The sequence below is a fragment of the Poecilia mexicana genome, unplaced genomic scaffold, assembly GCF_051168715.1.
Source record: "Poecilia mexicana isolate PSO_F unplaced genomic scaffold, ASM5116871v1 scaffold_7, whole genome shotgun sequence".
Taxonomy (NCBI): Eukaryota; Metazoa; Chordata; class Actinopteri; order Cyprinodontiformes; family Poeciliidae; genus Poecilia; species Poecilia mexicana.
Window position 1 is genome coordinate 22798740 of NW_028263376.1, and position 26910 is coordinate 22825649.

The following is a 26910-nucleotide window of genomic DNA, read 5'->3' on the forward strand; positions in this document are numbered from 1 at the left end:
TTCTTATGATTGTTTTTATTTGCGTTCGGTGGTAATACTGTCACTGGGCGGTTACAGAACTGTTCGAAAGCGGAGATCAGTATTTCTCATCTTCCTTTGATAGTCTTCATCAAACTGCTCATTCTGTTTAACAGTGAAATGATTCTTCCAGTCACCAACTTTTCCTAAAATGAAAAATGGAGAAATTATGATTGTGGTATTAATCTCTACTTCACTGATTACTTTTTTATTGCAAACAGTGGGGGGGGGGGGAATACAGCTGACCTTTGCGCATAAAAGGTGAGATCTTGAAATCCAAGACTTCATCAGCTGAGCCGTTGGCCATCTTGTTGTGTTTCATGTTGTTGAAGAGAGACTTTTCTGTTACTTCTTTCTTCAGATCCGTGCTGGATGACAGTTCCAGAAAGGAGCAGATCCGGCTGACTTCTCGTTCAGTATCCTACCAGAGAAAGCCCCTCTTATGCTGTGCTTGCATTTACAAACTGATAAAATGAAACATAGAGACACACCACCCACCTCAATGAGATCCTCGTAGAACAGGTACAGGATGTTAGATCTGGTCTTTGTCTTCTCCCACCAACCTCCCACATGGTCATTCCAGGAACCAAAGACCACTGAAAGGAGTCAGAAAGTCACATAAAAAGCAGTAAAGTTATCTTTGTGTTTTCAATTATTTCTCCCATTAGTTTGTTACTCACTTTTTCCATCCACAAATCTCTGCAGAAAACTGTTCCAGTCTCCAGGCTCTGGCTGGGCCTTATTCATGCGGTCAAAATGAAAATAAGACACAACTGTGTCCTTTGCATTGCGGGCTACATAGATGATCTGCAATCAGATAAACATTATGGAGAAATTTTTTTTAAAGTTCAGATTTAAGAGAGATTATATGCAGAGGAGTCTGGCAATAAATTTAGATTGTGGTAGCATAATATCACTAAAAATCACTGAAGGTTTTTAATTTTAAGGTACTTTAATGTGAGTATATTTAAGCAGGAAGCAGTATAAAACTCACTGAACAATGAGTAGCCTCTTGGGGTCGCCAAATCTAAGTAAAATCATTAAATGCTGTGCACATACCTACTGATTGTTTGGCAAGTGTGGAAGGAAAAAAACATTTTCTTATCCGTTATCAAAATGTAAGATAATTTCTAATCTCTGCTGGGCCTGTAGAGTTGTTTGCTTTAGTCAGATGAACTTTCTTTGAACTTTTAAGCAACAAATAGTCCTTGCATAATAGTAAAAGATCATTAGGTTGAAGTACCAATTTGTTGGCAGCAGCAGCAGTACTAACATGTTACCCTAGGTGGGTCTTTCTTTCTATCACCGTCTAGCTAGTTAAAATGAGAAAATGAGATTCTGTGTTGGATTAAAGTGCAGTGCTGCCCCTTCAAGATTCTCAGCAACAAGCAGGGAGAGCCTACACTCAACCCAGGGGACACTAACCCCTTAATTAACTGCAGAACATTTGTTCAAGGCAAATCTAGCAAGTTGTATTTTTGATCTTCTGCTATTGGGTTTCCCCTTCCTGATGCCACTTTGGGAAACTACCCATAAACCCATCCTAAAATTTTTTTGATTAGTTGGGAAACCTGTGATTCTGTTTCTCTTCCAATAGCATTGTGAACCTTGTTAGATGCATCATGAATTATTTGAAATATCCAATATCATTTATTTTTATGAAAAAGAAAGCTATCACAAAGTTCAAATTAACCCATACACGATACTCAGCAGTACTCAAACAAGTCAGAAAAAAAGCCCTGGCTGCGATTAACAGAAGCTAGAATAGGAGAGGGCTCAGGACTTTGGACGATCTGAAAGAGATTGTGCAAATCGAAATGGTCAAAGATCCTTCTTCCTGTTTGCTCCATTCTTGTGAAATGGTAATTGAAAAGACTAAGTGTCCTGTTTTTCCAGAAGATAACTATGGACGGTTCAGTATTTGGAATAAACAAACCTTGGAATTCTGTTCCCAGAAGGACTGGGGAAGAAACTGGACTGGTAGGTGTGTCTTGATAATGCGTGGAAAGCTGTTTATTGAATTCAGTTCATCCACTCCTGGTAAAGGAATGTATATTTTTTAAAACCAAAATAAGATAGAATTTCATTTATCTATTAAGTCACGTTTTAGAGAAATATACCAGAGGGAAACCCCGGTATGCTGATCTCCAGAAATGGCACTCTTTCATGAAGTGGCACCGAGTTCTCTCTGTCAGGTGATGTTTGGCTGAAGTACAAAAGGTCCAGGATGTAGGAGACCCATGTGTTTCCTTAGAGCCATAAAACACATAGCATTTAGATAAAATGTTGCAAAATTAAGCACAAAAGCAAATGGACTTTGAAACAAAGATAAAACTATTTCTAATACCTGCTTTGGGATAGCTCACCAACACAATATCATCTGGCCTTGCTTTGAAGCTCTGTATATTATCCCAGTTGTCAGTGAAGTATTTGGTCATGGAGACTCCATTGAAGTCGAACAATGTAGGTCTATCTGGGAACTCCATCTGCTGGGTGTGTCTTAAACCTTTTAGGAACAAACAAACTTTGTTGTAGCACTGGAAACAATCAGACTAAGCCCTGAAAACAGAAGAAAAAATGTTAAGACATTTGCTTCACCAAGTCAGATGCTGGAAAACTGCTTTTAATGAAATAATCCACAACTTGTGAAATAAAAAAGTAGACTGGATTAAAATATGACCAGTTTCAGTTTCATGAATTCACTCTGACTTTTTAAAGATGCAGAACATGTTCTATGAAGTCTGTACAAACTGAATGTTTTGAACAAACATCAACCTGCAAAGCCGTTGTTGCTCTGACAGAGGACAAAAAGAGCCCAAGTAAAGCTTTTCACAAGTTTTAAATATCTAGAAGTGTCTAGTTATGTTCCTGCTTAAATTCCTTCCAAGAAAATAAAATGTTGAAAGAAAATAGGCTAAGGAAAATTATACTAGGACACTATGCAAAAAACTAAATTATAAAAATGACAGCAGAAAAAGGAACAGCTTTACTTCCTGTCCAGTCCTACTTTAAGTGGAGGACTGCATCAATAAACAGTGACAAAAACACGAGGCTTATGGAAATTAATTTAGGTTATATACACAACACTTCTGACAAGGCTGTTAAGACTATACATTAACACTTTCAAGCAGCAGCAAATTGTAACGATCAAATGACATGTACATTACTAAAAAAATGCAATAACCTGTGTTTACAAAGCATCTAAACTCCTTTATAAATGCATTATAAATTTGTTAGCTGACCTGAATGTTTCGTCCTTGTGTGGCTCCTAAGCAGAGCAAAGTTAGGTCCTTATCTAGAGCAGGTCTTTTTCAGTTTAGCTGGTTGCATCAGTGTCCAAAAGTATTCTGCCTTCAATAATATTTTACCATAAAAATGTCAAAGATTTGACACAAGTATCTATTTTTTAGTGGTTGACAAAGATTAACCTTTCACTAGTGATGGGTCCGGCGCATGTGTGAAGCCCACAGACCAAAACCCGCGTCGGTGCGCGTATTGGTTTCAGCAAGTCACGTGACCGACACAGGAACTGTTTCGAAATGGCATTGACGCGCCAAACCGTGTTTATAAGGAAGCGAATCTGTCAATCTGTCAAAAGCATTTGCCAAACGAATTGTTGATCTTTTACAGCGTCAACTATGGAGCAGCCTCAAACGAAAGGTTTCCTCAGTGTGGGACCAGTTTGATCTTATTTTGGAAAATAAATTTGTTTTCATTTTTGTTGTTTCATCCGGTTCTTGTCAGTTTCTACTTGATCTATCTGAATCCAAATTCAGCTGACATTGACTCTTAGTTTACTTTCATATTATGTTCTGCAGGTTAAGTGTCGCACATGTTTGACTAAACTTTATTTAAATAAATCCACCTTTTCAATGCTGAGGCATTATGAGGCCAGGCATGAGAATGCCTGGCCCAGATACACCTAGATAAACTCAGATACAGCCATTCTACAAATTACTCAGCTGCTTTTTATAAATTATTTCATATACAGTGAACCCTCGCTAAAACGCGGTTCAACTTTAATTGTATCGCTGCTTCGCAGATTTTTTGTGCATTTCTTTTCACAGTGTTTTGCGTCCTGATTGACCGTATGATTGGTAAAAACAGTCTCCGCGCTTCTTCTCTACCTGAGTGCCAATAAAGTCAAGGTATTTAATACAGATTGGCCATTCAGGAGATGGAAACTGAAGCTTTGAGTGCCAGCTGGGGAAAAAAAAAATCGTGGCCAGAATCAGCGCAAAACCGCAAAACCCGACCGGAGGCTCGCTTGACGAGATCCATCGCTCTGTAGATACAGCTGTGAATCTGGCAGGGCGGGTTGGAGGAGACGCTTTTGCATCACCGATGTGATCCGGAGTGCACACGCACACCCGCTGATCTGAAAACAGGTTTTATTTGGTTTCAATGTTGAGTATTAATTTATGCTGTGTAATAACTGTAACAAATAAAGGTAACTACTTAACGGATTTCGCCTATCACGGGTTATTTTCGGAACACAACCCCTAAGAAAAACAAGGGTTCCCTGTAAATGTAGTTTACTTCATTTTTTTTCTACAGCAGAGGTTTTGTCAAGTGTAACAGGCTAAAAAAAAAAAAACAGTCACAGGCATCCTCATTGAACATGTACCATAAAATTTTCACTTTATGGTACATGTTCAATTTTTTTATTGACTGTATATCATAAATTTAACTGAAGATATGACATAATACAATATATAATATTCAATAAAATACAAAGATTTAAATCTTATTGTATAGACTAGGTCATCAAATCAGTACTTTGCCTGTAGGAATTTTTAATGTCTAGCAGATGTCAGTATTCAGTGACACAGTATCGACACAGTTTTGCTATGGGTCGAAACGATACATGACGCCTCATCTACCCATCACTACCTTTTACATTCCAAACTGTGTTAGGTATGAACACACTATTTTTTTAAGTGTGACATTTTTTATTTCTTGTTAGAACTCGTTTTAACCTTAAGAAAGCATAATCTAAAAGGTAATCAGATATTCACAATAAGCAAATAAAGAGTTAATGTGCAAGTCCATTGTCAAAATGGTTAATTTATCATTAAAGTAATAAAAACAAATAGAGACCAAGAATCACAAGTAACTTTTGTACCAAGAGTTGAAACAAATGTCAAATTAATGTGCAGCAATGCGAGTATTCACGTCAGACTGAGGTTTTTTTGTAACATTAAATTCTATGAGACATTGTATGAAAACGTCTTCAGTTTATTGGATGTCTATTTGCCTCAAAGGAGAAATGGGGAAAGAATTTAAATTCTCTTTCACATTCATTTTACTCAGTTCTAAAGTGCAACAACATTAAGAAAGGTGAAAACTCTGCAGGAGTTGCTCTCCTGTGCTAACAACATGAGGCTTTAGACAAGGTCCTTAAATTTCATTGCGAAAGACGAGAGCAGTGTTCTTCATTTTGTTCTTGTAGTCTTCTTCAAACTGTTCATTCTGGGAGACTGTGAAATGGTTCTTCCAGTCTCCTACTCTTCCTGGAAATAAAGAGTTGAATCAGTGATAAAACTAGTGGAAATGTCTGATCTTCAAAAAAAAAAGATTTTTACAGACCTTTCCTCATGAAAGGAGATACACTTTGATTCATCATTGAGACAGTGGAGAAGTTGGTTATTTTGTTTTGTTTCATATTGTCAAACGTCACTTTAGCTTGGACAAGTTCCCTTTGCTCAGCTGTTGGAGACAAGCCCAGAAAAGAACAAAGTCTGCTGATTTCCTGTCCAGAGTCCTAAAAATGATTAGAGACAACATGTTAAAAATAAGAAACTGAAGCCAAGTACAATTATTGCAAGAATTGTGTGTAGGACAATTCATAAATTACATTAGAGGGGGAAAAAAATTACAAAAAACATTTTTAATAAAAAGGATTTGCCCCTTGTTCAACACACCAGGATCAAAAGGCTGAGTTAACACATTAGCACATTGTTTCTCAACCCTGGTCCTCAACGCCCTCCTGCTCTGCATGTTTTAGATGTGCCTCTATTCCAGAACAGCTGATTCAAATGATTGCATGACCATCAAGTACTGCAGAAGCCTGTTAGTCACCCAGAGATAAAATTCAGGTGTGTGGCAGAAGGGAAATGCCTAAAACGTACAGGACAGGGGGGCGGTGAGGACCAGGGTTGAGAAACACGGCATTAGCATGAAGTCCAGCTGTTCTTTCAGAAATGGAAAGGAGGCCATTTTAAACTGTAGGCCTGCTTGTCGTTTTAAGCACAACTCCCCTTACCTCAATCAAGTCTTCATAGAACATGTAGTGAAGATTAGAATAAGTCTGCTTCTGGTCCCACCAGGTATTCACATGCTCATACCACGATCCAAACACAACTGGAAGCATAGAAGGTGTTTGCTCACATGTTGGATGGAAGTTCTACTGTGGCTCTCTAACATTGTACCTACCCTTTCCCTGCATGAAGTTTTGCAGAAAACAGCTCCAGTCCCCTGGTTCTGGCAGAACACGGTTCATACGTCCAAAATGGAAATAGGAAACCGCGCTGTCTTTTGCATTACGTGCCACATATACAATCTGTTAAGACATAAACAACAATTTAGATTTCTTCTGTTGGTTTCCTGAATTGTGCATGTGTGTTGCATGTCGTTTTACCCTGCTGCGTTGCTCCCAGAAGGATTTTGGCACAAACTGGACTGGTAGATGGGTTTTAATGAGACGAGGAGCAGTGGGGAGCTGGTCTGCCAAATCTTTACCTTGGGAGACGGATACGATTGCAGTTGATGACATACACGACTTGACATGTTTAGATTCAGCAGCTTAGCATGCCTCATTAAAAAAAAAAAAGGATCTTTTTGACAACAGATCCTTAACCCACAAGAATAAAGATTCAATTGGATTATAATGCAAAAAGATGTATAAATGTGTGTGCCGTCTAGTATTAAACCTTTAGGTCGAGAAGGCTCACTGATCTCCAGGAAAGGCACTCTTTCTTGCAGAGGAACAGAAGAACGACAGTCTGGTTCCCCAAAGTAGAGAAGATCCAGGATGTAGGAAACCCATGTGGTTCCTGGGATGGAAACATTTTCAATTACAAAACATAAATATAATAAATTGAAATTAAAGTAATTATTGTACCTACTTGAGCTCACCTGCTTTAGGGTAAGTAGCTATTAGAATATCATCTGGCCTTGCCTTGAAGCTCTGAATATTCTCCCAGTTGTCAGTGAAGTATTTGGTCATGGAGACTCCATGGAAGTCAAACAAAGTTGGACGAGGCGGCAATTCCATCTGTGAATACCATTAAAGTTTTATTTTATTCTCATTCTGTCTTAAATAAATAGAGATGTTTCAGGCCACATTCAGCAGTGAAAGATCATCCTCAAAAAGTAGAACTCCAAAATTAAGAACATGTGTTAAGCAAATAATGCTGTGAGAAGTTTTTGCTCACCTACGAATTTATATTGCAGTTGCCTTTTTGTCATTCTTATTAAATGTTTCTGTTGTGTATTGTAAGTTTAAAGCAGGATCAACGTACAAACAACACTTCTGAACTGTCAAGGAATGCATGATTAAAAGAGACCACTTAGAGTGCAACAGAACAGCAGGGAACATCTAGAGCAAGAAGGACCCAGTGAGGAGCCAGTGAGGACAGAAGAAGATTTAACCCTTGTGTCCAGAAATGGGGTCCAACCGACCCCACACACGTAAAACTTGTATCATTTTCCACAGTCCTCTACGTTTGCCTCTGTCCTCACACGTACAAGGGTTAAACGAGAAGCAGAAGCGACAAAGAGACCAAATTAGCTAATCAGATGACCATGGAAAGCAGCTGAATGAAAGTGGAGAAAAAAAAAAGCAAATCAGGGGATTAGATCAGCTGAGAAGGACAGCAGACTGAGGGAAGAGGTGACAGATTGACAAAACAGAGAGAACTTAGAACTTAGGGGGAAAAACCTGAAGGAAGCAAGATTAAAGTACAATCAATGAGAATAAATGAACCAACACAAGGAATAAATTAAAATGGAAAGACATAAGCAAATAACCAGAACTTAAACACACAAGTAACAGTTTTGGATGATCACATATTAAGATTAGACAAAAAAAATAATAATAATGTGAGTAATTACAATAAACAGTTTCAAATTATGTTTTCATTAATTACACTTTCTTTGTCTTTCAAGACTCAGTACTATGTTATGAAAACAAATGTCCTCCTAGGGATAATGAAGCCTAATGTCTGAACTCTAAATGTTCTCATTTAGACTATTTCTAAACTACACTCATTTAATTTAAACAGATGAATGTGGATATTGAAACATAAAACCTAATTCAAATTTGCTCTGTCTTCTGATCATTTTGCATTATGTTGCTGGCAGTGTTTGGTTATTCTCATTCTCAGTCTCCAGATGGTCAATTAAAAGTGTGACCCAAGCTTTCGGATTTTTATCTCTGTGAGCACACAGAGATTTTACAAAACTGTCGGTCGATGTTCCTGTTCATCAGTTCATTTACACTATGACATTATATGTTCATCTTTAAGTAGAATAAAGCCAAACTTACCTCGTTAAAACGGCAATTTCTTACTGTGTAGTCATATGGGGATCTTCTGAACTACAGTGATTAGTTTGTTGTGTAATATTCAGGGTGACATCTTGCACAACTTCCTCAGTTTCAATAGAGCATTTGTTGTCTTGGTGACTCGAACAAGGTCTGATGTTCTTGCTTAAGAAATAGTTCTGCCATGAATCTTCAGGCTTTTATTCATGTGGTGGTTTTGTATTATTCTTTTGTTCATTTATTTTGGTTTTGGCTTTTTGTTTCTTTGCAGATCACAGTTTATTTTTGGCAATTTGTCTTCCCCTTTCCTTGATTTGCTTCTCCTTTTCCTGTCATTCTCTTTTCTGAGGTTCATTGTCATCTTTTTGTTCGCTGTTTGACCCATTCTTCAACCCTGTCATGCTCTTTGTAGTTACTGTTCTCTCATGTTTACTTGTTGGCATTTATCCACCTTTCTTTCATGTTTAGATTTCTAAATGTGGTCTCTCTAGCTTCTTGTGTTTCTCCAAAAGTAGCGGTATTTAAACCTTTCATCATCAGTTTCCTTACTTAGCAGTCCATGAGGGTGTGGGGGTTTCCTCTTTGTAAATGAACTGAGTAAACAGTCACAGCACTTCCCACTGCAGCCAAGTTCGTCCATTTACACTCAGATCCCACACACAGCCATATACCAAGACTCAGATCAGTAGTCAGCTTAGGGTACAGGAAAGTGTAATGTGATAGAAAGAACTGACCATTGAGGATTAAATTCATACTCTTGTCCGTATTGGTCCCAACTACTTCCTGAATTTGGGTAACTGAACATGATAACTTCATCTTGCACAAGTTGTTTTTCTTTAGGGATTTTGATGAGTTCAATAAACAGCTACTTTGTTAGATTATAATAAATACAGAGCTGTTTCATCCGATTATTGTTTTACCAAAACTTAATTTGTTTTGTTGTCTTTCAAACATCACAAATCTATATATACCTATATTAAAAAAAAAAAACATGATAGTTTTAACATTTTTAATTTCATTTTCTAGATCAGAGGGTCTTCAACGTGTGGCTCCCGAGGCAGAAGTGGCTCTTAGGTAAAATGATCAAGAGCCGAGTAATATTTTGAAAAACAGACATAATAAGAACTACAGATTTTAGCACTTTCTTTCTTTTTTTTTTTTTTTTTTTTTGATGGCATAATTTTACATAATTTCCAGAACAGCATGACAATAAGAGTCCCAGTAATAGTTATAAGATCTGTTTGAAATTAATTACAAATATTAACATCACATAGAAAAAAAATATAGCCATCATCTCTTTGGGAAATGCAATATTTTTATTCATTCTAAAATCTAAAAAATGAAATCTGATGGTTGTTATTTAAATATTACAAAAGAATTATATTGTTTAAAATTAGTACAAAATAGGCTTATGTCCATTTTTTCTTTACATTTCAAGGTTACATTACTCATCCTGTTTGATAATAAAAGTCCCTTTTTTTTCATTGGAGTCGTGTTTGTCATCTATTTTCGTCAGAGTTCACAGCGGAAATGCAGGGCAGGGTCCTTCATCTTTCTCTTGTAGTCTGCATCAAACTCTTCGTTCTGTGCCACAGTGAAGTAATTCTTCCAGTCACCAACTTTTCCTGCAGAAATACAGGCATAAGTTGACTGCACTGGTGTTTGGAAGTTGATTTTGACATCTCTTACAACATGAACTTATTCATCAAACCTTTTCTCATGAAGGGAGACACCTTGAAATCCATGACTGGCAGTGTGGAGTAGTTGGCCATCTTGTTCTTTTTCATGTTGTCAAACTGCACTCCAGTTCTGATCATTTCCTTCTCCTCAGCAGAGGGAGACAATCCGATAAAGGAGCAGAGTTTCTCTATTTCCCGTCCAGTGTCCTGCAAACATGATCAGAAGTAATCCATGTTTCATCACCATTTAGGCGTAAAATAAGGAGAAATCTGTGAAAGATTAAAACAAATTACCTCAATCATATCTTCGTAGAACATGTAGTGGATGTTTGAATGGGTTTGCGTCTTCTTCCACCAGTTGGTCACATGGTCATACCAGGAGCCAAACACCACTGGATGGTAGATTAACAGTAGAAGGCAGGCTTATTGTGGAGGAATTGTATATATCATCCAGACGAAAATGCACCTTCTTTAAATTAAAGTCTTTACAAACTTATAAGACCTTCTTAAAGTAAGAAAAATGACTCTCATTTATTGAATAAGAATAAGCCAAATACAGACAAAACTTGTGGAAACAATTTATAGAATTAAAAGGAAATAGTCATCTGTATGCTGGATGCCAATTACATCACTTTACATCCTTTTCAACCAACCCAAGATATTGATATTTTATTTTTAACAATGTTTGGTGTCTCTTTTGCAGGTACATAGAATGCATGGATGGAAAGGCTTGCAATATGGACGTTATTAAAATATGAACACATAGAAGGCGATGATTTCATACATACTGTCTCCCTCCATGAATCTCTGGAAAAAGCTGTTCCAGTCTCCAGCTGCAGGTTGGGCATTGTTCATGCAGTCGAAGTGGTAATAAGACACCATGTTGTCTTTTGCATTGCGGGCTACATAGATCATCTACCAAAGAAACAGACGTTTGTAAAAAATTTACCATTGCTGCGAGAAAATAAATATCAGCACCGTTCAGTATTTCAACTCGTTCTGGTCATGTTAAGAAAATGCAAACAGTGAAGCCTCATTACCCGGCAGTTCTGCTCCCAGAATGACTTTGGTACAAATTGCACAGGAAAATGGGTTTTGATGAGTCGAGGGGTGGTAGGAAGCTTATCTGCCTGGTCTTTTCCTGTATAAGCATACAAACACAAAAATGCATAAAGATGTCTTCTTCTGCTGCTTTGCTTTGTACTCTAATTTCTCAGTGTGGGCTGCTTAAACCCTTCTGTCAGGTAGTACCAAATCACTGACAGAAGGAGGTGAAACAAAAACAAAAGCCTACTCAATAACAACAGGAGTCCATGTATAAAAATGTAATCTGATCAGGGGGGAAAAAGCATAAAATCTGTACTGAAACAGCATAGTGCATACCAGATTGATCTGACAATACTGGCAAAACCAGAAGGGCTACTTATAATGGGGAGGATATTACTGGGAGGTCGGAGGTCAATGACCTAAAATAGGAAGACATTGCAAAGAAACACCTGGGAAACAACAAATGAACGCAGCAAAACATCGGTATAAATAAAAGCATCACTAAATAGGAAGCACAACTAAGCTAAAACAAAAAGAACAAAAAAACAAGACACTCTAAAAACATCAAACTGAAGTGACAAACAAACACCAGTCCTACAGATTACGATGTTTTATGATGTGTAGTTGGAAGTTTAAAGTGAGGCTATTATATGTGAAGAATGCATCTTTTCTTTGACCTGACACCAAGTTTGGGATGGTCATCTCCAAAAAAGGCACTCTCTCATAGATGGGGAGTGAAGTCAGACGCTCCGGAGACGTCTTGCCAAAATACAGCAAGTCAAGGATTTGAGAGACCCATGTGGTCCCTGAGGAGACGAAGAGAGGCAGATATGATTAATGACCTCAGCTGTTAAATTTGACTCACACATATACATGTACAGACACACAGACACATACACACACACACACACGCACACACACACCCCCACACACACACGCACACGCACACACACACACACACACACACAGAAATCTGTGATTGATAAAACACATGTAAAGATTATGTAGACTTGCCTGCTTTTGGATATGTTGCTATTAGTATATCATCTGGTCTGGCCTGAAAATTTTGGACATTTTCCCAGTTCGCTGTGAAAATAGGAATCATTGCGACTCCATGGAAATCAAACAGCTTTGGCCGGGAAGACAGATCCATCTTTGATAAAGGAAAGTAAAAACTGACATCAAACCGTTAAAGGTAAAGATGAGGAAGAGTCAGATTTAAATTATAACCTAGAAACTCAAGATTTTACAAAACAAAAAAAAAACACTTTCAAGGAAGCAAATGGATCAAATGTTTTGTGTAGTGTTCAGTGAGAACGCCTGAGGGTATATAGTTTAGTGAAAGCTCTAGAGGCACTGAGAAAAGAATGGAGTGGGATTTGCAACTCTTTGCTGAAATCATTAAATCCACTCACAGTCCTGTGTTCATTTAAAGCAACATCCTCAAATAAGCATTCTTTTCACTTCACAAGAGCTTAAAAGAGCTGAACTCCATAAGATTGCAATGTTCAAAGAGGAAGTCGCAGAAGGAAAAATTAAGAAAACCAGCAAGAAATCACATACCTTGCTGAAATCGAGAGACATGCTGCAACTGGAGTCAGTCTGCCTTTCCTTCCTGGAGTTTCCTGTTTGTACTGGAGAGCTGATCGGCGCTCTGCTTTACAAATTACATAACTCTTCACTGTTAGCATAGTCACTCTTCCTGAATAGGTTTCAACTTCCAGCTGCTCCTCATTGCAACATGTTTGAACTTTTACCTTTATGTTTTCTCAGTTACACATGAAGTTCACAAATTGAAAAAGCCTTTAAAACTCCAAAGCTTCATGTCTTCTGACATAATAAAGAATACATTTGATCAATAAAATGTCTTAACTTTATGACAGAAAAATATGTGCTCAGATTTAGAAGAATGCATGAAAAACTTGTGTTTTTTTTATTTTCTCACAAAAACTGAGCATAACTGAAATGTGGTTTGTTTAAATCAATACTGGAACAATTTTTTGTTTTCTGATTCTTTCTGGGTTTATTTATGTTAATAAGCTATACTTTATTCCAGGTGTTGAGTTTCTTTATTATTTAATGTGTTCTGTTATTTATGTATTTATTTTTTGTTTATCCTCTTATCATGGTATTAGGCATTTTGTTTAGTTAACATTCCTGTGTGTTATCTGTGTTAAGTTTCCTTCTCTCAGTCCTCTCTCACAGCTATTCAACATTCCCCTGATTACACTCACCTGTTCCCATGTCAGGATGTCATGTCTCTTCTGTATTTATGTTCACTGGTTTTCCCATTGTTTTCTGGCTATTTTCATTTCCTGTTGTCTCTGTGCCTTGCCTTTGGTTTTTGTTATTTTTATTATTAAAGTTGTCAATTCACCAAACTACTTTCAAGCTCTTATTTGTATTTTGGCCCTTCTTCAACAAAACAACCCATGACAGAATCATTTAAAAATGAAATAATTAGATTCTATTAATATATTAATGTTGCTTTTAAATATTTTACATATTTTGCATTTAAAATATAAATATTTTTTCAATGTAGAAAGTTTGTTGTTTACAACAAAAACAAAAAACATTACGACAATCATGTGAAATCTAAGCAACATTAATTTGTGAATAGTGGAGTGTAAGTAAAGCAGGGTGTAAGTTTGGCAAAGATCTAATGTTAAAAAAGAAAGAAAGAAATGTAATTTATTTACAATATTCTGCTTTTCTAATTCGAAGGATTATATATTACACGCTGAAATATTACATTATTTGCGAAAATGTGCCAAAAATAAATAAATAAAAATCAAGAAATAGAAAAATAATTAACAAGAAATCCGGAAGTGATGAAGCAGAAGTGACGCAACAGGAACTTCAAAAACGTACACAACAAACATGGCGTCTCCCGGTGAGGCAAATGCGAATGTTTCACACGTGGAAAAAAAGAAAAAGGTATGAATTAATTTGTATTCTTTGAGGGTTTTTTTTTTATTATTATTTTTTATGAAACCCCACAATAGCAGCAAATTAGACCCTGCCGGCCCCGTTTCAGTGTTGAAATGAATGCTTTAAACTGTATGTTGTTGTATGTTAATGCTGTTAAACTGCCGCTCTTTGGTCATTTCCACCAGCGTCCAGTTCGTTACTGGCAGGGGACAGAAGGCAAAGCGAAAGATGACAGCAAAACTGAAGGACAACCTGAGCAGCAGAAGAGGCAACAGAATCGAATAAAAAAGAAAAGGAAGCGAGATGAACAGCCGGACGGTGGGAAGAAAGTCATATCGGGGGTGAGAGCATGCAAAACTAACTGAGATTAAACAACCGCATCCCTGCAGAATATAAGTCAGTATTTAATATTTTCTTAGAATGAAGTGACTTCTTTATGTCACTGGAGTTTACGAGAAACATTTTCTGGAGGAAACATTCTGCTTTTCTAATCAAATCAGACTGACATGATAGATGGCTGAAATGATGCCTTCAGATAATTTTTAACAGGGCTAAAATCTATTGCATATTAGGTTTATGTTATTAAGTTAGCCTTCATTAACTTCACAACTAATTGCGACAGGCAACTAATTGCCTGTACTTTTCTTTCTAGCAACTTAGAATAAATGCAAACCATAACAACCGAATCTCTAAAGTTTGCTTTAAAAAAAAAAAACAGTCGACAATCTCTGCTGGTCCTACTCTATATGTTGTTTATCCATATTTGTTATTTATATATTGGTTTAACGGGCTTCCCTTGAAGGACAAAAACAGTTTAAAATGGTTATTACAAATCTGCTTCTGGATTATTTAAGCTGAGAGACTTGGTAACATTTCTATCTCAGCAACAAGGTTTTATTAAACAAGTTGCTTCTAGCCGATAACTGCTGAAGTTTCTTAATAATCTCTTTATCATCTCTTGTCTTTTTTGTCATGTTAAACAAGTGTATATTACAGACATAGACTGAGTGTATGGTATTTAGGTAATTAGCTAATACTTAGCCAGGCATTTTTTTGCAATTTGCATAATGCATACAATAATATTACAGTAATAATCAATTTGCAATATACTGTGCAGCCCTAGTACATGCAAAGTAGTTAGGTAATTTATTATAATCTTGTTACTGACTGGCTGTTGCCATCAGTTTATTACTCAACTGTCCCATAAATATCGTGGAAAAAGCTGCTGATTGAAATTTACTATAAAGATTATGCCTAACTGAACATCCTGAAACGGTGTAGCAACAAAGGCTCTGCAATATTTGTACCCCCCATTTTGTCTTAATTTATAAAGACAAAATTTTATAACTTTGTAAATAAATCTGAATTGTCTTTCAGAAATCCGACCCTTTCCCCGGGCCTCCTCCTATCCCGAAAGACAAGCTGGAGAAATTCAAGAGAAAAGGCGAAATTCAGAAGGTAAGCACCTTTGTGCACAAACTGTTTCCACATTGTGCAGCTGGCTGTCTTTGTAGCTCATCTCTGTACTTCTCTGGTGTCGCTTCAGCCTCTTCAGCATCATTACAAGCTGAAGGACATCATCACTCGCTCAGAGGAAGCTTCAGAAATGGCCCAGAAACAAGCCGCTCAATTTGACCTCCTGCTGCCAGAAGACGCAGGGTAATTTTCTTGGAAAAAAATATGCACTACTTTGTAAAAGAAATAATGTTATATATATGAAGCCATTTCACTTTAAACCATTTCTCTGTCTGATGTCAGCTTTTTAGAAGGAGATGAAGATGAGGATACGTGCATGATCTCACAGGAGGATATAGCTGATGCTGTGGACATTACATCTGGAGCAAAGGTACAAAGGTTTTACATGAACTATTACTCTAAAGACACTGCAGAAATAAAGTTCTTTTTTACATATAGAAGTTTGTAGTAGATAACCATAATTTGTTTTTATACCATAACTCATCAAACCATTATGTTTGTTACGAAAAGACTGTTTAACTTTATTCAATCAGAGGAAATGGTTTAATAATTGGGTAAAATATTTGTAAAAATTTTAAATAATAAATTGCCATCATGCCAAAATATACTGTATAAATTTCAGTGAAGAGTCACTAGGGGGCACTGGAGAGCTTGACACTTCAATGGCAAAGAGACTTTTTGCACACAAACAAAACACCTACAAAACCGAGTATCTGGTTTTAGTCACCCAGTTTAAAACCAGATATTTGCATATTCTGCATAAAAAAAGCACAACCTTTTTATCTCACAGTCTGGTATTAAATTAACCTAAATGTTTCCTGTTTTAGGTCAGTTCTGATTATCATTATTTCTGTTTGTTAAATGTCAAAAAGACAAGCGAGTAATTTCTACTTTCTTCACATTCAGAAATGAACATGATTTAAGATTGCAATGCATTTAAATTTAGCCGTATGAGAATATAATGTCTTTTTATGCTTCTTCACAACTTTCACGCTAATTAGAGGTACCCATGTGGTTTCCAATATTCTCAAAGAAGCAAGTGTTCCTTGCTCTCACCTAAGGTCCAAAGAAACAGAAATTGAAGAGGTTGGTCCTAATGAGCATCCTTGAATTTGAAAGAGAAAGTTAAGAGCTTTCAAGTCCAAAAACACGTGTTCGCCACAACAGGGGCTGGTGAACTTCTCAAAATAAATTGCATCATGAGAGAAGGACATCAGTGGAAATGCTAATGCACCATCTCATGTCAACCAGTAAGTTGGACATCGACTCTAAGCGTAGTCCCAAAATGTGCTACAAAGTAACATGTGGTTGACAAAGTCAGTGTTTTGGAGCAGTCCACCAAAACCCCTGACTTATGTCCCATAGAAAATCTGTCAAGTAAGCTGAAAAAGTGCGTGAGCAAGGTGGTCTACGAATTTGTTTCACCAGTTAGGTCAGCAGTGAGAAATACATGGGCCGACACCCAACATGTCCAGGTTACTTTATGGAGATGTACCTAAATATCTGGATTTGAAGAAAGATTGAAATCATTTGAGCAGTCTTAACTGACCTAAAACTATGAGGAAACAAGCCATTTGCAATTTATTTTTTAAATGTATTTATTCTCTTTTTTTTTAATCAAACTGTTTCAAGGCCATATGCATTGTACAATACATTTTATTGCACCAAAACCATATTTGCAAAATGGATGGTTTCTGCTAACTCTTAATTATTTTTTTTTAACTCTCTTTACAGCATTTTAATCTAAAACTGTGTCAGTTCGGTCCATATCGCCTGGATTACAGCAGAACAGGACGGTGAGTATTGACATGCATACTCGCTGTTGGGCTTATGATTTATGAGACATGATGTATGTTACATGAACAGGTACAGTAACAAAAGAGCTGCTGACAACATTTTAATTGTCAGCCTGCAGGTATTTATGATTCCTATTCAGTTTTTTCCTTACAGTCACCACCATGAGATTTTAAACTAAACAACTCAGCATCTTTTTAGTTAACAACCATACTAATCATGAGACACAGATGACGCCTGCTTTAAAAGCTCAAGCATGCTCAACTTTGCAATTTTGTTTGTTGTATTTGTCACCTCAAAGCTAAACAAATGTAATTTATATTTGGAAAATGCATTTTTTTTTTCTTTTTTCTTTTTTTTTTTGCATATAAGATTAATTATGATTGGACTACTTGTCCAATTTTGTGGAAATTCTTTTATAAAGGCCAGATAAAACTGTTCAGAAATGTCCTTTATTCGAAGACGGAAGCATTTCAAGGCTCTGACTCAAATTAGAAGCACGGCCCTGAAAATGAAGTGGCTCATATCCTTTACATCAGGGGTCACCAACTCCAGTCCGCAAGGGCTACCATCCTGCAACTTTTAGATTCACCTCTGCTCCAAAATGTCTGAATTCCCTCACCAGCATTCATTCCTCTCTGCAATAGGCTGGAAACGAGCAGTTTATTTGATCCAGGTGTGTTTGAGCAGAGACGCATCTAAAAGTTACAGGATGGTAGCCCTCGAGGACTGGAGTTGGTGAGCCCTGCTTTACATAGTTCACAGTTAACAACATCCTGCCCTTGCACACATACAGATGCGTAAAAACTCCTTCCCCCAGGAACAGAAATAACAACTTCATGCATAGAAACATTATACAAATGTGTGGTTTTCACCCATGTTGTCTGTCCTGTGAGGTGCTTGTGCTTCTTGCACTATGTGTCAACATTCTGCTTGTATGCAAAAATTTACAAAGGAAATAAAACAGATATGTCTATATATCTTATAAATAAGAATGCAGACATATGTATCAATTCAGCCATTTCACCAGCCATACAGTAATAAATGGTACAGTAATAAACAGCATGTGGTTATGTTTCAGGGCAATTTTTATTTCTGTTTGTTATTTGGTCCTTTCATCAAACATTCATATGTAGTTAATGTCTGCTGATGCTGTAAGGGGTTTTTAAGACTGGCTGTTTGGATTTCCTGTGTCAGGTTTCACAGGAAGTTAAACGTGTTCTGTTAGAAAGACTTAGAAAGCCTTGAAGATATGATTTTGAAGATACGAATTTATTTATTTTGTTTTGAAAAATCAAATTTAGCATACTTTTTTTTTTTCAGAAAGCTTTTTGGTTTCATGTTGGAATTTGAAAGTCATGATGCTTCCTTCGTCCTGATCACTGTTCATGGTGTTGTGTTGTTTTTGCTTCAGCCATCTGCTGCTGGGTGGACGGAGAGGCCATGTAGCTTGTGTAGACTGGCAGTCCAAACAGCTCATGTGTGAGCTAAACGTCATGGAGTCTGTCAATGATGTCAAGTAAGTTTAAAGAAAGAAAAGAAAAACATTTGCACTGTGCACAAATATTCACATTGTGTGTTTCCGAGTCTTACAGAGTTTGGTCTGTGTTTCTTTAGGTGGCTCCACACTGAACACATGTTTGCTGTGGCTCAGAAGAAGTGGCTCTACATCTACGACTCTAACGGGATAGAGCTACACTGCATTCGTAAGTTTAACGACGTCTTACGAATGCAGTTCCTCCCGTACCACTTTCTTCTGGCTACAGCGGTGAGTTTAACCTCCTGCCCATCATTTATTCAAGCTTTATATGTTGGTCCTTGTCTGGATCAGTGGAGATTTGTTTTTCCTTTTTCTATTTTCTAAAGGAAACGTCTAATAAAGCTTCATAAATCTAGTGGTTTTATGTTAGTTTATATTACATTGACCTACTTTAGTTTTAATTTGCCAGAACAAACTTTTATCTTATAGGTGGCCTATTTTCCTTCCTCAAAAAGGTTATGAATGGTCTATAGTCTATACAAAACTTGTATGTCAATTTCTTTGCTCAAAATCATTCTTAGATATTAGATATTTTGAGCCCCATTCAGAATGAGCTGTTTTAGGGCCCCTTGTCACTTTAAATCCAAATGTGCTGCTGCTGGCCACGCCCCCCAACTCAACATTTAACTTGCACATGAAAATGGCTGCAAGCAGATGCACAATTATTCAACCTTACATTTTTGAAAAGCAGAAGTTGAGCTTTCTGTGCAAACAACAAAAATGCAGCCAGTGGTTTCTGGATGATAGTCAATGACCCTCCTGCATCAATTGTACAGCACACGCAGCAGTAAAACCAGCTGACCAAGCTCTGCAGACACCAAAAATATTAACTTACTGGGGTGTTATTTTTTTAAAGCACTGTTTTTAGAAGCATTTGAGACGCAACTGGAAGTAAAAACTATTTTTAAAAAAAACATGCAAAACGTGAATTTTGTATACTACATCCACCCTAAATATTTACCCATTAGGATTTAGGTTGTCACTAAAATAAAGGCACCAAAGTTAAATAAATTGTGCTTTAAAGTGTAACTAACACCCCTCTGAAAGCTAAGCACTGACCCTGTCAAATTTCAGAAAATTCCAGCAAAGTGGGCGGAACCAAGAATCATGTGCTGACTTGATGACTGATTGGAGGATGTGAGTGTAGCTGTGATCAGGACTAAAGAATCACTGTTTTCAACTTATCCACTTTGTCGCTATATTTATGACTTTTTCAGTCTCCCCTTTCTCACAAACAATCAGTGATAAGGCTGTCCACATTAGAATGCTTAGAATGAAAAGAATGAAAAAAATAAATCAGCCTGGGAATGTATGGAGTTTTGTTCTAGAAAATGTATAGGAACACTGTAAATTTCCACTTCATTCCATTAAGACAGTTTCCCAATCAAGATCTAAACAAAGCCAGAGTTTAAATATAATGTTGAAAAAAGTAATCTGAGTCCTCGAATTTTGACTGAAGAGTTTCATTAACTCAAATCAGGCATTTGTGGTCAGAAACCTCCATCTGACTTTTGAATGTGTACTTCATGGATCTGCACATGTTCTTTATGGCTTAAGCTGATTGGTTCTACCACTAAATGGTGTGGTTGAAGTTGAACCACCATTTTTACATCTTTTATCCATCTTGAGGGTAGTTACAGAGCCACATGAACCATGAAAGGACATCGGAGAAATGGGATTACAGAACAGTGATGTAGTGATACAGTATAAAACAAAGACCTCATCAGTAAAGTGACAGCAAAAGGGATGAATGGTTGCCTTGAAATTCTCAGTCTCTTTAGGAACATCCTACCCTTTTCGTACACTAGCCCTTCAGCACGTCATCACCACAGTCTTTTCCCATAGTGCCGTACATCCCTTAGGAGCATTTTAGTTTGCATAGGCTTAACAAACGCTGTTCCACCAGGTGCACCAATTGCTGCTGACAGTAGTCTGGTGGCGCTTTGTGGGGGAGGGGTGCTCTGTGGAGTGGGAGGTCAGATGAGGACTGAGAAAAAGTGCTTCCTATCCACAAGCGTTTAGACACACCCGAATCGCTGCCATGGGAGATTCAAGGTTTCATCAAACATGCATGAAATGATTCAAAGCAACACTTTTGGTATGGTGCAATAACATTACAACACGAAGCTTAAAAAAGTTGATTATACCCGGCCCTCTCCCTTCTTACGAGTGCAGTACGTAGTTTTTACAAAATATGTTTCTTAAAACTGCCATGACAGTATGGTATGAGACAGATACTCTGTGAAAAAAAAAATCTATCTCCTCCCAGTGCGACTATTGTAGTCTACAAAAATGCACAGCACCCGGTCAAAAACAATCAGTCACAGCCAGGAGGAGTGTATTAGTTTTGTCAATCATCCTTGTGTACTCGCTTCTAAATTTGCTGGTGGAGACACAACTTACCTTTACAGATATAAAACGTTTTTCCGTCGTCATTGGTGGCCTTGCTAGCTAGCCTTAGTTTTTGTGGCTGGCTAAATTATGGTGAACCAGCTATAGGGTAAGCAGAGAGTAACTTTTATTAAAATATGTTTTGACATATTTGCTGAAACTGTCATTATGCCGTGACAGTATCATATAAGACAGATAATCTGTTAAAAAAATCTAGCTCTTCTGAGATCTGCAGAAGTACAAACCTTGATCAGAAACAACCAATCAGCCAGGAGGAAGGCCGTAGCCCTGTCAATCATGCTTGTGTACGCACTACTCATACACCTCATATACACATTAGAGAAGAAACGAGTGTATCCATAGCAACGCATGCAGAAAAATTAGAGCAAGCAAAAATTAATTCCAGTTAATAAAAAAAGATAGCGCTGTTTTTTTGTTTTTGTTTTGTTTTGTTTTTGTTTTTATATATATATATATATATATATATATATATATATATATATATATATATATATATATATATATAATAATTGAATTTCAATCTACTCGCATCATATGCCAGAACCAAAGTCAAAGTTCTTGTTTGTGTCCACAAAGTTGACGAATAAAACTGATTTTGAATGCAGTGTTTACAAGGGGCATTCTGATTTGATGAAAGACATCGGTCTGTTTTTGTTTAACTTTTGTCAAGATTGGTGTTTTCTGCCACACACAAGAGAAGCAGGACAGTGTGTTGTGCATGCAAGCACAGTGACAGTCGTTTGCGGGCATCAAGCATTCGGAGCAATCTGATTAGATAAGTTTGGGTGATAAAACATCCTGCTGTGCTATTTTATGAGCAACCAAACTTCTTTGTCTTGGTAATTTTGTTTGCTCGTCCCACGATTTGAGATTGTGATAAAAGTGGTAATAAGATATTAATCTCGCTGCTTTGTCTCTGATAGCCAGAGTTGAGCGCAGCTCAAAAATGTAATTATGGCGTCGCTGTGTTTGGGGCTGTGTCTGGCCAGATGTTAATCCAAATGGCCTGTTCCAAGTGGAGGGAGAAATGTTTTCTCTGAACATGCAGTGTGTGAATTCATGCACTGTGGAGCTTCCCTGCAGTAGATTCCTCATACTTGACATTACTTGTCATCCCAAATGTGCGTCGTATTGCAAACCTATTCATGTCCTCTTCAACTTTCTCATTTCAACAACTTTCAGCTTAGAAATGTGTTGTTGCGTTAAATCACAACAAATATGCTGAGGCACATCCAAGTGCCTTAAAACTTTTAAAGTGGTGTCAAATTACGAAGTCAAACTTATTTTAAGTCATACTTGATATACACATATACATCATTTTTATGAAAAAAAAAACTGATTGTTAACATAGGTACTTGATTGTGCTATAAAATGGCACAATATTTCTTTAAAATACATAATACCTTGCCTTTAAGGTGATTCTTCAGATTAATTTTCTCATGCCTCCCCTACCCATTATTATCATCCCAGAATTGGTCTCTAATGGATGTTTTTATTGGTTAGAACCCCTTTATCCACAAATTATTCTAGTTTGTTCATTCTTGCCTGCAGAGTGCAACGGGCTTCCTGCAGTACTTGGATGTGTCCGTTGGAAAGGAGGTGGCAGCCATCTGCACCAAAACCGGCCGGCTTGATGTGATGTGCCAGAACCCTCACAACGCTGTCATCCACCTCGGCCACCCCAACGGCACAGTTACGCTTTGGTCACCCAATCAGAAAGAAGCCCTGGTCAAAATGCTCTGTCACCAGGGTGGCGTCCGTTCAGTCACTGTGGATAAAACTGGCACGTGAGTGACATGCAAGTTGCTTGATTTCTTATCGAAAAAATTTAGAATTAAAAGTTTGTAAATGCTTGTAACAATAGCTGCGGTAGAAATGGCATTTAAATGCCTTCTTTATGTGTTTAATACTTGCGTTTATTCCTTCATCATTTATATTTGACACCTCTCTTGACAGAAAAAGAAGTATTTTTGCTTTGCCTTTATTGCTCCAACAATTTGTCAGATGTGAAAATTGTTCAGCAAAAACACACACAAAAAAAAAAACTAAGATGACAGTCGAGTGCTGTCTGGATTTTTTTTATTACACCATCAGCATGTTAATATGCATTGTAATTTTGTAACTTTACTTAAGAGAGCTACCTTTCATGATGACTTTCGGGGCTTTTTTTTGTGTCTTCCGGCAGATACATGATTACATCTGGAATGGATAAAAAAATGAAAGTCTTTGACATCAGAGCTTTCAAGCCCCTCAGGTCCTACTTCCTTCCTACTGGAGCTTCATGTTTGTCTCTGAGCCAGAGAGGACTGCTGTCTGCAGCCACAGGGGACATTGTTCAGGTGACTGTCTCCAAAGCTCTCCAGAGATAGCGATCTGAGTGCAAGGAAATGGGCCTTCACTATCTTGATGTGGGTTGGAAACTGTGACGTTTTAAGAAGTGGTCTGGAAAGCAGCAGTGTGTAATTTTTATAAATGAAATGCTTTCAAAACCGCCACTGTGTTGTGACAGCATAGAAGAGACAGATGATCTGTGAATAAATGTTGTTCCTTTGAGCTCCTATGAGCAACCAATCAGAGCCAAGAGAAGGTTTTTTTTCTTTATTGATGCTTTGTAACTGTTTTTATAGGATTAAAATCTTTTTTCCAAACTGCTACAATAATTTCTTAAAACAAGAATTTGGTGCACAAGTTTTAATTTTTGTATGGCTTTTCTTTCTGTTCCACACCTGGTCAATATTATACACACCTCTTCTTTGTTTATATATCTCTTTACATGTTGCAGCACAACTGCACCGTTACAGTAATCATTAATTTCCTGGGATAATTTTTGCTAGATATCTAAGGATTCCTCTTATCACAGTTGGTGGAGTTGATTTAAATATTTCTGTTTCCTGTTGGAGGAGTAGGATTATTTAGCAGGATGTTTTCAGAACTTGAATTTTCTTTTGTTTTAGAAAGTAATCTATAAATCCTTCCAGTGAATCTAGGTAACTTTTTTAGCCTCTCCCTCCAGGTTTACAGGGATGTTTGGAGCACACCAGTCACTAAACCCTACATGGCTCACCGGGTGCGAGGATCAGTTTGGGGACTTGGCTTTTGTCCCTTTGAGGATGTCCTCGGAGTTGGACATGGAGAGGGTTTCACCAGCATGCTCGTACCAGGTCAGCTCATCTTTGTAGCTTTCAGTTCAACATAACCTCTGCGGTGTTTGAGCTTTTATGCACAAATTCCCTGAAGGCCTCATGAAGTATTAAAACTTTTGACCAGAAAGCATTTGAAACCTAAAATCTGTTTTTAGAAGGGTATTGGTAGCATTGCAATGGGGTTTTGCATAATGTCTGTGGTCAAACGACAAAAACATTATTGTTCATGCTCCTGGGTTCTTATGAGCAAAAATGGATGTTTGCCTTTATGTATGCAGTTTTCTAGTATAAAGTTTCAATGTCAATAAGAAAATGTAAAGGCCAAACTTTGCACTTGTTTCTTAGATTATTTGGAGCGTGAAACACTTTTGCAGCACAAAATAACAATAATTTTTTACCAATAGCATCATAGTTTATTTATTTTGGATATAAATAGAAATATTGTTCTATTTAAAGAAACATTTCTAAAGTCATTGTTTGTTTACTGTGCTTTTGCCTTTTTTCCAATCTCAGGGGCTGGTGAGCCTAACTTTGATGGTCTGGATGCAAATCCATACCGCAGTGCAAAGCAGAGGCAGGAGTGGGAGGTCAAGGCTCTGCTGGAGAAGATTCAGCCTGAACTCATTACTCTGGACCCCTCAGAGCTGGGTTATGTTGATCGTGCTACCTTTGAGCAGAGGCATCAAGACAGAGTCGAAGCTCTGGTCAGTTGGTAGACTTTTTATTCAGATGCATCTCTTGATATGATTTACTGCACCGAAGGTGTAAAATGTGCAGTTTGTAAAAGCATAAGTCTTCTCTTTCAGGGCTTTGATCCACTTGGCAAAGAGAAATTTGTTCCGAAACATAAGAAAAAAGGTCGCAGTTCTGCTGCTGGTATTGAAAGGCGGAAGAGGCAAGTGGCCCATGAGGACCAGAGGGTAAGCAGTTCCTTAAAGTGGGCCCTGTAACATTTCCTCATTTTTCACAGTTAAAAAGAAGTATTTCTGCGGGATTTTATGATGGGCCAACAAAATAGTGGATAGTTGTGAAGTGAAAGGGAAATTGCTTTCCAGCTCTGGCTGTTATGTTTTTGTCTACCCCTCTATCATTCAATATATTGTTCCATTGTTCCTTCCGTCTCCTGTTGTCTCTCTCCTCCCTTTACAGTTACTGGTATTTTATACTTTTAACATTAACCTATGTACATAAGTGGTCAAACAGTGGAAAACGGAGTCTGTAACAATGTGGAAAGTTTTTATTAAGATTTTCCCAGAATAGCTAGATTTAAATGACCTGCATGTCAACTTCTGAGTGCAGCTGGTTGCACCTACTTTCTATTGTGGGACACAGGAGTAAAGGGGAAGAATACAAATGCATGCCACACGGTTCAGATTTTTAGACATTAGAAATAAATAAAATATTTATTTCCTACCACTTCACAATTATGTACTACTTCGTGTTGATCTCAATGAAAGACACTGAAGTTTGTGATTGTAATTCAACAAATGTAGAAAAAGAGGAAGAGGTGGGTATATTTTTAAGGCTGCGATGTCTAGATGCGTCCTAAGTCGTCTTTTTTCTGTGTTGCGTTGTGTTAGCGAAAGCCGTCACATCTGTTTCTTAGCCAACAACCTTAGATATGGGAGCTGAGGTATGGGGATTTTAATCTGAGGCTTATTCCTCTTAATCTAACAGAACCCTTCAAACAATATTCAATTTCTTATTCATTATCAAAGGATAATTTTTGTGATCACCTTTTTTTGTAGATGTTGTTCATGTCTGTAAAACCACCTACTTGTTCTCCAGCGTGTGTATAATCCAGTTTGCTTGCTGGCCTTTGCAGGACGTTATCAGAAAAACTGTGGAGGACAGAATGAAACTGGAGGAAGAGCGAAACAGGATGAAGGAGAAGAAAGCAGCACTGTCTGGAAAAAGATCTGCTCTGGACAGATTCAAAAAATAGAAAAGGACTCTTTGTGCAACTCAAACGCAGTGACGTTCTGTGGGTGGGATCTTTGACCTTCACGTTGAAACTTCTTTTTGTTTTTACGACTCAGTGGTTTGCGAGGACATCGAAAGCAGAGGTTCTTGGTGTCGTGGGCAGCTACATGGTGCAACATCTGGCCCGGGTTCCGTTGGGAAACAGTTCATGAAATCATTGATGAGAGCACCGGTTGGTCTGCTCTAATTATTGACTGTAGCCTGAAGCACATCCTGTTTGTGATCATGTGGTGGATGGCAGCAGTCACCCAGATTTTTCTTTTAGTACTAATAAAAACTTTCCCTGCATGTTTGACCTTGTCAGTTGTGGTTCTTTTGCTGAGATAACTTGTTTAATATTTT

At 37.4% G+C, this 26910-nt stretch overlaps 4 protein-coding genes across 7 annotated transcripts; 1 reads left to right on the forward strand and 3 right to left on the reverse strand.

The window, feature by feature from the left end:
- LOC106932078 (cytosolic sulfotransferase 2-like) lies at positions 1 to 3500 on the reverse strand. Of its 2 annotated transcripts, none has more exons than XM_088007277.1 (8): positions 3261 to 3500; positions 2366 to 2524; positions 2139 to 2267; positions 1955 to 2055; positions 699 to 825; positions 517 to 614; positions 265 to 439; positions 1 to 164 (listed from the first exon to the last, which is right to left on the reverse strand). In XM_088007277.1, the coding sequence occupies exons 2-8, from the start codon at positions 2502 to 2504 to the stop codon at positions 52 to 54; spliced, it is 882 nt and encodes a 293-aa protein (XP_087863403.1). In that variant the 5' UTR covers positions 2505 to 2524; positions 3261 to 3500; the 3' UTR covers positions 1 to 51. The 2 variants fall into 2 exon arrangements, with proteins under 2 accessions (XP_087863403.1, XP_014866056.1); XM_015010570.2 differs by having other exon boundaries at positions 2366 to 2577.
- Positions 1783 to 26856, forward strand: wdr46 (WD repeat domain 46). Of its 2 annotated transcripts, none has more exons than XM_088007275.1 (14): positions 1783 to 1998; positions 14406 to 14561; positions 15598 to 15678; positions 15767 to 15879; positions 15979 to 16066; positions 17431 to 17492; positions 18905 to 19009; positions 19108 to 19258; positions 22994 to 23229; positions 23628 to 23781; positions 24456 to 24603; positions 25099 to 25289; positions 25392 to 25505; positions 26411 to 26856. In XM_088007275.1, exons 1-14 carry the CDS (start codon positions 1924 to 1926, stop codon positions 26528 to 26530), a joined length of 1794 nt encoding a protein of 597 aa, XP_087863401.1. In that variant the 5' UTR covers positions 1783 to 1923; the 3' UTR covers positions 26531 to 26856. The 2 variants fall into 2 exon arrangements, with proteins under 2 accessions (XP_087863401.1, XP_014825980.2); XM_014970494.2 differs by lacking the exon at positions 1783 to 1998 and adding an exon at positions 13723 to 14226.
- LOC106905587 (cytosolic sulfotransferase 2-like) lies at positions 5236 to 9280 on the reverse strand. Its single transcript, XM_014970492.2, has 8 exons — positions 8567 to 9280; positions 7156 to 7294; positions 6951 to 7073; positions 6659 to 6759; positions 6454 to 6580; positions 6284 to 6381; positions 5608 to 5782; positions 5236 to 5531 (listed from the first exon to the last, which is right to left on the reverse strand). Exons 2-8 carry the CDS (start codon positions 7292 to 7294, stop codon positions 5419 to 5421), a joined length of 876 nt encoding a protein of 291 aa, XP_014825978.2. The 5' UTR covers positions 8567 to 9280; the 3' UTR covers positions 5236 to 5418.
- On the reverse strand, positions 9705 to 12965 carry LOC106905586 (cytosolic sulfotransferase 3-like). 2 transcript variants are annotated; one of them, XM_014970491.2, is made up of 8 exons: positions 12853 to 12965; positions 12304 to 12442; positions 11967 to 12095; positions 11283 to 11383; positions 11031 to 11157; positions 10537 to 10634; positions 10275 to 10449; positions 9705 to 10188 (listed from the first exon to the last, which is right to left on the reverse strand). In XM_014970491.2, exons 1-8 carry the CDS (start codon positions 12871 to 12873, stop codon positions 10076 to 10078), a joined length of 903 nt encoding a protein of 300 aa, XP_014825977.2. In that variant the 5' UTR covers positions 12874 to 12965; the 3' UTR covers positions 9705 to 10075. The 2 variants fall into 2 exon arrangements, with proteins under 2 accessions (XP_014825977.2, XP_087863402.1); XM_088007276.1 differs by having other exon boundaries at positions 12304 to 12464; positions 12853 to 12940.
- Positions 26857 to 26910: the final 54 nt, after the last annotated feature.

Bases quoted from the DNA above. Each gene is read 5' to 3' on its own strand.
- wdr46 (XM_088007275.1), top strand. From the start codon at position 1,924: ATGGACGGTTCAGTATTTGGAATAAACAAACCTTGGAATTCTGTTCCC. The intron at 15,679-15,766 runs GTAAGCACCTTT...GTGTCGCTTCAG, and splicing joins GAAAAGGCGAAATTCAGAAG to CCTCTTCAGCATCATTACAA. The intron at 19,259-22,993 runs GTGAGTTTAACC...TCTTGCCTGCAG, and splicing joins ACTTTCTTCTGGCTACAGCG to AGTGCAACGGGCTTCCTGCA.
- LOC106932078 (XM_088007277.1), bottom strand. From the start codon at position 2,504: ATGGAGTTCCCAGATAGACCTACATTGTTCGACTTCAATGGAGTCTCC. The intron at 826-1,954 runs GTTTGTTTATTC...ATCTGATTGCAG, and splicing joins TCTGGGAACAGAATTCCAAG to ATCATCTATGTAGCCCGCAA. The intron at 440-516 runs GTGGGTGGTGTG...TTTCTCTGGTAG, and splicing joins TCTACGAGGATCTCATTGAG to GATACTGAACGAGAAGTCAG.
- LOC106905587 (XM_014970492.2), bottom strand. From the start codon at position 7,294: ATGGAATTGCCGCCTCGTCCAACTTTGTTTGACTTCCATGGAGTCTCC. The intron at 6,581-6,658 runs GTAAAACGACAT...ATGTCTTAACAG, and splicing joins TCTGGGAGCAACGCAGCAGG to ATTGTATATGTGGCACGTAA. The intron at 5,532-5,607 runs GTCTGTAAAAAT...CTTTATTTCCAG, and splicing joins ATCTCCTTTCATGAGGAAAG to GAAGAGTAGGAGACTGGAAG.
- LOC106905586 (XM_014970491.2), bottom strand. From the start codon at position 12,873: ATGTCTCTCGATTTCAGCAAG. The intron at 11,384-11,966 runs GTCAAAGAAAAG...ATGCTTATACAG, and splicing joins CATCCCAAACTTGGTGTCAG to GAAAAGACCAGGCAGATAAG. The intron at 10,450-10,536 runs GTAATTTGTTTT...TCATGTTTGCAG, and splicing joins TCTACGAAGATATGATTGAG to GACACTGGACGGGAAATAGA.